This window comes from Boleophthalmus pectinirostris, unplaced genomic scaffold, assembly GCF_026225935.1.
Source record: "Boleophthalmus pectinirostris isolate CB_2022bp ecotype Guang Dong unplaced genomic scaffold, ASM2622593v1 HiC_scaffold_22, whole genome shotgun sequence".
NCBI lineage: Eukaryota > Metazoa > Chordata > Actinopteri > Gobiiformes > Gobiidae > Boleophthalmus > Boleophthalmus pectinirostris.
This window is the reverse complement of record NW_026571190.1, coordinates 3,844,889-3,856,241: the sequence shown is the minus strand read 5'-3', so window position 1 is coordinate 3,856,241 and position 11,353 is coordinate 3,844,889. Positions and strand designations below refer to the sequence as shown.

The 11,353-nt window shown below is 44.9% G+C and overlaps 1 protein-coding gene across 1 annotated transcript; it reads right to left on the bottom strand.

Moving 5' to 3' along the window:
- Positions 1 to 505: 505 nt before the first annotated feature.
- On the bottom strand, positions 506 to 8,054 carry LOC110165658 (fascin-like). The gene is made up of 5 exons (XM_020930843.2): positions 6,340 to 8,054; positions 5,195 to 5,351; positions 4,728 to 4,849; positions 4,000 to 4,170; positions 506 to 1,964 (listed from the first exon to the last, which is right to left on the bottom strand). Exons 1-5 carry the CDS (start codon positions 7,148 to 7,150, stop codon positions 1,759 to 1,761), a joined length of 1,467 nt encoding a protein of 488 aa, XP_020786502.1. The 5' UTR covers positions 7,151 to 8,054; the 3' UTR covers positions 506 to 1,758.
- Positions 8,055 to 11,353: the final 3,299 nt, after the last annotated feature.

Below are 11,353 nucleotides of genomic sequence, written 5' to 3'. Positions count from 1 at the left end.
TCTAAACTAGGTCTAAACCAGGTCTAAACCAGGACTAAAACCAGCTTTAAACCAGGATTAAACCAGGTCTAAACCAGGTCTAAACCAGGATTAAAACCAGGTTTAAACCAGGTCTAAACCAAGCCTAAACCAAGTCTAAACCAGGACTAAAACCAGGTTTAAACCAGGTCTAAACTAGGTCTAAACCAGGTCTAAACCATGTCTAAATCAGGTCTAAAACCAGGTCTAAACCAGGTCTAAACCAGGTCTAAACAGATCTAAAACCAGGTCTAAACCAGGTCTAAACCCGGTCTAAAACTGGTCCAAACCAGGTCTAAAATCAGGTCTAAACCAGGTCTAAAACCAGATCTAAACTAGGTCTAAACCAGGTCTAAATCAGGTCTAAAACCAGGTCTAAACCAGGTCTAAACAGGTCTAAACCAGGTCTAAAACTGGTCCAAACCAGGTCTAAACCAGGTCTAAAACAGGATTTAACAGGACTAAATCCTGCTGCGTGGACCGTGTCTCTTCCTCTTCTTTCAATAATATTTTTAATTTGGTTCAGTAAAGTCTGGATTTTTAATTTTCTTTTAGCAGATAAAACATCTTATGTTACAATTTCCTCGTCTTTGCTTCTCTACAGCAAATCAAGTAATCCAAAGTACTCAGATTACGTTACTCACTTTAAGTAATTTAATGGATTACATTACAAACTACATTTTGGAGTATGTAATCTGTAATCTGTAGGGGAATATATTTTAAAAGTCACCTTCCCAACACTGCAGATAACAAATATTTGACTGCATATATAAGAAATTGGCACTAGTTTCGTACATTGTTCTGCAAAAGTGAAATCATTATAACCAGTATCAAAGCTTTTCTAGATTTCTAACAGAGGCCTCAGAAATACAAAACGTTTCAATTGCACAGAATCCTTTTTATAAACAAAGAGTATGGCACTGTGTTTTGGCACTTCATACCTCACCAGAAGGTTTAAACTTTGGCGTGCTTCTCATTTCACATTAATTAACTTTTTTTTTCTGCTAAGGGAAGATTATTTTGTCCTTAAAGAGGGGGTGTTACACTTTTATGGGGCATTAACTGCTAACACAGAACATATTACCATCACTATGTTACCTTTTATTGCAACGTGTTTCATTTTCACTCTCTTTGTCCTCCATGCTAAATCACTCCCCCTTCAGAGCGCTTTCACAACACAATCAGGGTGCATCCTGCTAATGGAACTATGGCACATCACATCAGGGGTGTCAAGTTGTCGTGTACACTAACAGTTTTGTGTCATGTTTCTGTATATTTAGTTTTGGTGTGGGAGGGTTTGAACAGGGCCTGGGACAGATTGGTAAAACACACAAACATGCATGGATGACATCTAAAAGCTCTTGAAGCATGTTTTTGATGAGGGAACAATGTTATAACTTGGTAGAAAGCTTCAAAAAGTCCACTTTGCATAATACCCCCACTTTAATTTAAAGAACAAGTAACTAAGTAAGTAAGTAAAAAGCTGATTACAGACTTGATTATGAAGGTGTGATAGGAGGTACATTTTACAGTTCATTCACATTTTATGTGAAACTTCAACCTCAACAATTTAGACATTTACAGGCATATTTGAACTGATGGTTTGACATATTATTGTCCCAATACTGTCAGGGGGACAGTGCTATTCACTTTTGACAAGATATGCCGCCTCTTTAAGATACATCACACAAAGTAAACCAGTACAAATACACTTAATACTTGTAATCCCACTGCAGCGGCTCAGTACTCCCACAGTGTGGCGCTGTCCAGACTCTCTGCGCTGGCTTTGAGGGCCCCGGCGTGGTCTCCCTTCAGGTAGTGGCCCCCCACAGCGCGCACCGCCATCTTATGGAGGTCACAGAAGAAGAGGAGGAAGGGCACAGGGGTGGGGCTGGAGCAGAGCACAGAGAGGTCGGGTGCCACGCTCCAGTACAGGCCCTGGGAGTCTGACACAGAACACAAACAACAGGCCATCTTAAACTATATCTGATCACTCTAAAGTAAATACACTTTCATTTTCAATTTCATAAACATCTGTGTCCCCAGATACGAGGTAAAGACAAGTCAAACTCAAATGTAGCTTTTCCTGATGACAAATGTAATAACTTAATTACAAAAACATGGTTGTGGTCATAGCTTCTTGTCAAATCCTGATCTCAGCAGATCTCAGAAGTAAAGGAGTGGGGGGGCCACTCCTGAAGACCTTTTATGACTCTGTGGTGGCATCAGCCATCCTGTACGGTGTGGTCTGCTGGAGCAGCAGCATCACAGAGAGGGAGAGGAAGAAGCTGGACAAGGTCATCAAGAAGTCCAGCTCTGTCCTGGGCTGTCGTCTGGACTCAGTGCAGGAGGTGGGGGACAGGAGGGTCCTGACTAAGATCACCTCTATGCTGGGCCATGAGTCTGACCCCCTGCAGGACGCTCTGTCTGCTCTGGAGAGCAGCTTCAGTGACAGACTGATTCACCCTCGCTGTGTGAAGGAGAGGTTTCGCAGGTCTTTCCTTCCTGCTGCTGTCAGACTTTACAACAAACACTGTTAACACTGAACATGTGCCAGTCAATTATATCCATGTGAAATTATTTTAAGTCTATTTTTAAATTATTTTTAAGCTATTATTTATTATCTGTGTTACCTTTTCCTGCTGTTCTGAAATTGCGCGTTGCAACACTGGAATTTCCCCACTGTGGGACTAATAAAGGCATATCTTATCTTATCTTAAAGCAGGACCAGGCCTGCTTAGTACTTGGATGGGAGACCACTGAGAATACCAGGTGTCACAGTGGGGCGCCAGTGGCAAAAAACTGACGTTGTTTTGGGCCGATGGTGCAGATTGGCAGCCCCACTTCCATCAGTCTGCCTCAGGGCAGGCACACCAGAGTGTGGCATGACTCAATAATGCTCTGTAAAGTGTCTTTGGGTGTCCAAAACGCACTGTATCAGTGGTGTCAAACATAAGGTCCTCAGCTGATTTTCTAAAATATTTTAATTATATTTTCTTTTAAAATATTGGTAATTTTCTGCGGTGCTTAACACAGCAGCATCTCCAGCGTCTCTGTACGTGGCCCCTCCCACCAGAGCAGCACAAATGAAGACTTGTCTCTTTCCAAACGCTCTTAAAGGACGATCGTTTTGACTGTTGACCGTGACACCCTCATCAGAAAAATGTCCAACATGAGAAAAGTGGAGCCGAGTGCAGGATTTTACAACAAAAATTGACTTTTTCCTATTTACATACAAGTTCATGTTAAAACTTTGTGTTGAAATTGCATTTTTCTTAAAGTTTCAAGTTGTTCATAATATTATAATATTTTGTAAAAGAAAGAGTTCATCAATTAAAAAAGATTTCTGTAATAGATTTGTGTTTCTCTGCACAAATATTTGAACTTATTGTTATTTTTGGGGTTTATATGACATGAGTTTTCTGATCCGGACACTTTGGGATCAAAGTAGGTTGGATACGGCCCCCGGACCAAAATGAGTTTGACACCACTGCTCTATATAAAACTGATCCATTATGATTATTATTATTGTACATGATGTCCAAGTTGTTTATGTGATTTGGTTCTCAAGATAATTATCCAGTCTGAAAGCAGAATGAGCCTCACAGCTAGTTCCAGCTCTGAAATCCAGTGTGTTTAAACCTAAAACATCTCGCTCTGATCTGAATGGTCACTACTTAAACCCCAGCTCCTGAATCAGTGCTAGTGCAGCCTCCAGCCTCTGTCCATGTACTGAACATGACAAGGACTTGGATGTGTCTCTGTCTGCAGAGTGTAAGCTACATACTGTAAAGTTACTTCAGGTTCTCTTGAATCTATTTATATTAAGTATTTTGAGCCTCATTTGAACTGCTCCACTCTTCAGTGCACCAGCTGTTGTTTTGGGCACAAACCATATCAGCTCAGAGATGACACATTCAGTAAATAAAGATACATCACACAAGTGAAAATAGTGAAGTTAGTAGAAGTTTGTGTGAGTACCTTTGATAGCGTAGGCTCCGTTGTGGTGCTCGAGCATGAACAGGTCGTAGGAAGCGCGGTTGGAGTCCAGAGTGGGCTGGCCTGGTTTGCGAGCGCCGATGAAACCGTGCTCCCCGCGCAGCACGATGATTGGACGGTTTATCAGCTTCACCAGGAAGTGCTCTGCCTCTCCTGTGCCAGCAGAGGGCAGGTCAGAGCCACACAGAATTACACACATGCTTTATGGACATTAATTAGGGTGACCATATTTTCGTTTGTCAAAACCAGGACACTGTACGGGGGGAGGGAGGTGGGGCCTCGTCATCCACATTGAGCGACTCTCACCTGGCAAAGCTTTTTCATGTTTTTCGTTGTCCTGGTGCTTTGAGGTCCCTGGCACCACCACTGGACACCGAAACATATGTGTGGCTTTGTACACTGTGCACATGGCCTCCAACTTGTCCCGACCCGTGACAGAAAGTGGGGAATTTCTTGTGCTATTTCTTGTGTTAAATGCTCATTTGCGCTTCGGCATGTTGCAGACTGACCGAATGGTTGCGTCTGCTCGCTCCTTCTGATGCACAGAGAGCTACAAGAGCCGCACAATTTAATGGCCCAGTGAAAGGAAATGAAAACATTTGCATCACTTTATAAAAAAAAAAAAAGACAGTCAGGACAGGACGTGAAAAACGGACATGTCTGTGAAAACGGACGTTTGGTCACCCTATATTAATATTTGTGATGCTAACCTGCACTGTCCACCGTCGCTGCGAGCTGTCCGTTCTTCTTAGCGGTCACATATTTGCCGTTAGCCGCACGCACACGAGCGTGACTGTCACTCCACTCAAGCTCGAACAGGCTCTGAGCAGACCTGAGGACGAAGAACATCAGACTGTTGAATGGAAACCACACGCTCTAGTCCCTCATCTGACCACTAGAGGTTCTAATAAATCCTAGTCTCCAGCCAGTGCATCACACTGAAACCTTCTCCACATCAAGCTGTTTAAATAAACTCATCTACGTTCACTGCAGCTGTATCCATACTACCACTGTGTCCTCGAGCAAGACACTACACCCACACTGTCAGTGTATGAATGTGGTGAATGACTGATTGTTGTGGTCAAATAAGCAGTGGATGGAGAACTGTTTAACCCCTCCTCCTCTCCCCATGCTGGGTACTCACTTGTCTAACCCCCTCCCCATGCTGGGTACTCACTTGTCAGCAGCAGTGCTCTGGAGGCCTCCGCTCGGGGTGAGGGTCCAGTACTTGCCCGCGGCGGTCTTAAAGGCACACCGGCGCTCCTCTGGATTCATCTCCAGCTGAAACACTTCCTGGTCCTCCTCCTGGTCCTGATTGGCTGACAGGTCCATGCCTGAGGGTCACATGACCAGCGGTCACGGCAGAAGAGCTTTTCTCATGTGGACGTCGTCATGTCCTTCTCATATGAAACATGAACACAGTGGAGTGAGTGTGAGTGATAGTGATGGTTGGGGAGAGACCGATGGCACAGATTGGCAGCCTTGCTTCCATCAGTCTGCCCCAGGGCAGCTTACCACTTTCAGATATGGAGAGAATGAAGGATGCACCAAATTGTAAAGCAACTGTCTGGAAAAGTGCTGTATAAGACTAATGCATTCTGCTGATTATGACTGTTCTGAATCTGTCATGACACGGCTCACTCTCCTGGGACAAATCTTCATCTCCATCACAGTCCAGTGCTCCTCATCACATCACATCACACCATCACACCATCACACCAGCTCACAGACCAAGTTCAGGCAAAAGGGGAGGAGCTTTCACGTGTCCATTGCCTTAGGAATGCTACATTTAATTTTAATCTTACACTTTTTGCTCTCTCAGACTCTCCTTCCCTCCCTCTCTCCTCTCTCTCCTTTGTTTCTCTCCATTCTTTCTTCCTCCCTCACACTGACTATGAAGTCTAGAGTGATGCACATGGTGTGTGATGCAGACGAGTGTGTGATGAAGACGAGTGTGTGATGAAGACGAGTGTGATGCAGACGAGTGTGTGATGAAGACGAGTGTGTGGTGCAGACGAGTGTGTGGTGCAGATGAGTGTGTGGTGCAGACGAGTGTGTGATGAAGACGAGTGTGATGCAGACGAGTGTGTGATGCAGACGAGTGTGTGATGCAGACGAGTGTGTGATGAAGACGAGTGTGTGATGAAGACGAGTGTGATGCAGACGAGTGTGTGATGCAAACGAGTGTGTGATGAAGACGAGTGTGTGGTGCAGACGAGTGTGTGATGCAGGCAAGTGTGTGTGTGCAGAGTGATGCAGACGGGTGTGAGGCACAACAGCACGTGCAGCACATGTGGATGTGACCTCTGACCTCACACTGACCTTGTCGCGTGGACACATTCTTGCCGTTTCCCGCGGTGAGCACGACCTGCGCGTGACTGCGCTCCAGAGCGAACAGCTCTTCTTTTCCCGTGCGCGTGCCCTTGCCGCTCTTGAGGGTTCCGGAGGGGCCCGTGGGGGTCAGGTACCGGCCCTCTGCGTCACGGAACGCGACGCTCCCGGAGCGGAACTCCAGAGTGAAGCCGGTGCTCTGGTCCGTGTCCGCGGACAGAGAGCCGTCCGCGCGGAGGAAGCGGTGGGAGCACGTCTGTACGTGGTACCGCTGGTCCCGGTACAGCAGCGTGATCAGACTGTCCACGCCCCACGGCACGTCCCGGTCCGCGCACACGTCCCCGCGCGCGCTCAGGTGCACGAAGCGTTTGCGCGCGACACTGTAGAGGTTGACCTGCGGGTGCACGGCCAGGTGCATGCTCCACTTTTCCGCGGGCGACACGCTGGAGGCGAAGCACGTGATGCGGTCCTGGCTGCCGCCCAGGTACCGCCCGTGCCGCTCGGACTGCAGAGACCACCGCCCGTCCTCGTACGCCGTGATGATGAAGCGGCAATCCGGAGCGCGCGCCTCGCTGTCCGCGGTCACGTTACCGTCTTTGTCCGCCGCGAGGTACCGGCCCAGGTGCGACACGAGGAACACCGCGCTGCCGTCCTCGCCGCTCTGCTCCAGAGTCCACGTCTGCTTCTTCCGCAGGCCGCTCGCGGACGCGTTCAGCTTGAATCCAAACGCCTCCGCGGTCAGGTACCGGCCCTCGCTGTTGATGAGCCCCAGAGGAAGCTGCAGAGCCCCGGACGAGCACATGCTTCAGGCTGACTCTCCCCCACACACACACACACACGTCTGGAGGAACAGGACGACAGGGAGCGGCGCGCGTCTGGAAGAGGAGTGGCGCACAAAGTGATGAGGAGGAGAGAGAGGCAGAAGAGGAGGGAGGGAGAGAGAGCGACACAGAAGAGGAGGGAGAGAGAGCGACACAGAAGAGGAGGGAGAGGGTGAGACAGAAGAGGAGGGAGAGGGTGAGACAGAAGAGGAGGGAGAGAGTGACTGATGAGGAGAGAGGGAGGGAGGGAGAGAGAGAGAGAGAGGCAGAAGAGGAGAGAGGGAGAGACAGGGAAAGAGAGGGTGAGACTCAAGAGGAGAGAGGGAGGATAGAGAAGGGGGGAATAGGAGAGAAAATTTGGGAGACAGAAGGAGAGGGGGAGAGAGACACAGAAATGGAGAGAGAAAGTGTGTGTGTTTGAAAGAGAGGGAGGGAGGGAGGGAGGGAGCAAGGGAATGATAGAGAGGGAGGGAGGTGTGTGTCTCGTCCTCTTCCTCTCCAGCCCTCTCCTGCCCTGTTCAAGTTGAAGGTTCTTTCTTCATGCAGCTGTGGACAGTCACAGTCATGATGAAACCAAGAGGATCACTGATCATCTCAACAGCCTTTAAATCTTCCTCCACAGTGATTGATGAAGCGTTGGCTCTTGGTCAGTGGTGTGATCTTGTAGTAAGAGTCTGTCCACGCTGACAGTCTGTGTGTGGAGTTCACGCTGACAGTCTGTGTGTGGAGTTCACGCTGACAGTCTGTGTGTGGAGTTCACGCTGACAGTCTGTGTGTGGAGTTCACGCTGACAGTCTGTGTGTGGAGTTCACGCTGACAGTCTGTGTGTGGAGTTCACACTGACAGTCTGTGTGTGGAGTTCACACTGACAGTCTGTGTGTGGAGTTCACACTGACAGTCTGTGTGTGGAGTTCACACTGACAGTCTGTGTGTGGAGTTCACACTGACAGTCTGTGTGTGGAGTTCACACTGACAGTCTGTGTGTGGAGTTCACACTGACAGTCTGTGTGTGGAGTTCACACTGACAGTCTGTGTGTGGAGTTCACATGTGGATCTCCTCCCGTCTTCTCTCCTGCAGCTCCACTCACTGCTCGTTCAAGAAGATGGATCAAACCTCGGCAAGCATTTTCTTTTAGGACACAGTTACCAGTGTTGGGGAGTAACAAATTACATGTACCAGAGTGAAGTAATCAGAGTACAAATTATGAGTAACTGTATGCAGTTACAGTTACTGTTTCAGTGAGTGGTAATTGGATTACAGTTACTTTGTTGGAATAAATGGATTACATGGTGGGATTTTCCTGTTTTCACATTTTGGGCTAAACCAGGACTAAACCAGGACTAAAACAGGTCTAAACTAGGACTAAACCAGGACTAAAACCAGGTCTAAACCAGGTCTAAAACAGGTCTAAACCAGGACTAAACCAGGACTAAACGAGGTCTAAACCAGGACTAAACCAGGACTAAACCAGGTCTAAACCAGGTCTAAACCAGGACTAAACCAGGTCTAAACCAGGACTAAACCAGGTCTAAACCAGGACTAAACCAGTTCTAAACCAGGACTAAACCAGGTCTAAACCAGGACTAAACCAGGTCTAAACCAGGTCTAAACCAGGACTAAACCAGGTCTAAACCAGGACTAAACCAGTAACTGTATGCAGTTACAGTTACTGTTTCAGTGAGTGGTAATTGGATTACAGTTACTTTGTTGAAATAAATGGATTACATGGTGGGATTTTCCTGTTTTCACATTTTGGACTAAACCAGGACTAAACCAGGACTAAAACAGGTCTAAACTAGGACTAAACCAGGACTAAACTAGAACTAAAACCAGGTCTAAACCAGGACTAAACCAGGTCTAAACCAGGACTAAACCAGGTCTAAACCAGGTCTAAAACAGGTTTAAACCAGGTCTAAACCAGGACTAAACCAGGACTAAAACCAGGTCTAAAACAGGTCTAAACCAGGACTAAACCAGGACTAAAACCAGGTCTAAACCAGGTCTAAAACAGGTCTAAACCAGGACTAAAACCAGGTCTAAACCAGGACTAAACCAGGTCTAAACCAGGTCTAAACCAGGTCTAAACCAGGACTAAACAGTATGACACTTAACAGTAGGTGGACATAATTTAAGGCAGCAGTGATCTGATATTAAAATCATTTCTCTATGAATAATATTTTTAATATGGTTAAGTAAAGACGGGAGTTTTTATTGTCTTTTATCAGACAAAATATCTTATGTTAAAATATCTTTGTCTTTGTTTCTCTACAGTAAACAAAAGTCTGTTCATGGAGACTTGGGCTCAACAGACAATTTGAAGAAAACTAACAGGAATTTTCAGGATGTGGTTGCAACATTCATGTAGTTTTAAAAAGCATGACAATATCAAGTAATCCAAAGTATTCAGATTACATTACTCACTTTAAGTAACTTACTTTACAAACTACATTTTGGGATCTGTAATCTGTAGGGGAATACATTTTAAAAGAAACCTTCCCAACACTGTCAGTTACATATTAGTCTTAATATTTTTCCAGATGCTCAAAGTCGTTTCACAAGTTATCACAGTAGAATCAGCTGTGGTGCAGTACTGTGGGCTTCCACCAGGGGGCACACATGTCCCCCTTCTGACCCTGTGGACATGCAGACGAGACATTAGGTTACACAGTGCTGTTGCTTCAAGTAAAAACACAATAACAAAAAGAAAAGAAACACTTAGTACAGTTTGGTATTGATGAAGAAGAAAAGTTCCATGTTCATATGTGGTTTGTTGTAGTGGTGTATTTATTGGTTGGAAGTTGCATGTTGTAAGCAGCAGATGAGCTTCTGACACACTGGTGTCTGTGGAGTAAGATGACCATGAGCAAAGGTATAACAAGCATTTTATACACCAAGAGGTGGGGAAAGTCTGCAGATGAACATTTCACAGCAATAACAAAGTCCCCTCATAAACCCCCTTTTGGTAAAACAGTGTCATTGTTTCAAAAGATTCACATTTCAAGTAGAGCTGAGATAAGGAAGGACAGCAGCAGCAGGGGGCAACAGGTGAACACCCCAGGGCCTTTGATGGTGTCATGGGTAAAGTCTTTAAGTGCAAAACACATCACATGTATTTGTTAACCAGAATGAAAACTAAAACCAGAGAATTATTACTTTTCTTTTCCACACTTTTTTTTTTTTTTTTTTTTTTTATATTTGGCCCAAGCCAGTAACGAAGTAACTGGCTTGGGCTATTGTTCTTCCTTGGTTTTTTCTTATTATTTTTATTTTATTTATTTATTTTTTTCCTTGCAAATGATCTCAATTTTGAGGGCCTAAACGTCGCTGAAAAGTCCCCAAACCAGGTATCAGATCGACTGGTCCAGTGAAAAATTTCATAAAAATGGGCATCACGACAATGCCTAAAGCACCCCCACTCAACAGCGCCCCCTTGAAAATGCACATTTTAAAATGAATGGGAGGCTGAGACGCATATTTTGGCTTAGGTTCACGAAATTCGGAGCAGTGATAAAACTCAAGGAGACAAACAAAAAAGTCAATCATTGTGCATTGTGCAAAGATTCGAGTCCCTGGGGTTTAGTCCAAATGAGCTCAGATTTGACATGTCACATCTACAGATGTGAACTCACAGAAATGTTCAACTTTTTTTGGGGATACTCCTTACGGTTTGCTCGTAGCACGCACATTATTATTGGCTCATCCCAGTCTCATTCTTAATTTTGCTCCTGTCAGTGGGGTTTCCAAAAGCTATGCAAGTATGTAATAATAATATAATAATAATAATAATAATAATAATAATAATAATAATAATAATAAAATAATAATAATAATAATAATAATAATAATAATAATAATAACTTATTTAACAATATGATGACACAGTATGCACACACCTTTAACGCTGCATAAATGGAAAAGCCTTGATTACAAAACAGTATTAGATCATCAAAAGTGTATGTATGAGAATATGAGTGATTATGTAATTTAAAACTACATGGCAGTAGGAACAATAACAGCAACGTATGAGGTATTTTCTGATGAGTCTGTCTAGAAAAACAAAACAAAACAATGACCTGGATGTTTCTTTTCATCTGCTAATGATACTTAACTGAAACATCTAACCCAATCCCCAATATGTGTTGTAGGTATTGGCAGAAGATGTTTCAGAGATCCACATTCATCC

What these genes read in the sequence shown, in the direction of transcription:
- LOC110165658 (XM_020930843.2), bottom strand. Translation starts at nt 7,150, where the DNA reads ATGTGCTCGTCCGGGGCTCTGCAGCTTCCTCTGGGGCTCATCAACAGC. An exon ending in AGCGACGGTGGACAGTGCAG is followed by an intron (nt 4,171 to 4,727) that starts GTTAGCATCACA and finishes CTGCTGGCACAG; the next exon opens with GAGAGGCAGAGCACTTCCTG. An exon ending in CGGAGCCTACGCTATCAAAG is followed by an intron (nt 1,965 to 3,999) that starts GTACTCACACAA and finishes GTTCTGTGTCAG; the next exon opens with ACTCCCAGGGCCTGTACTGG.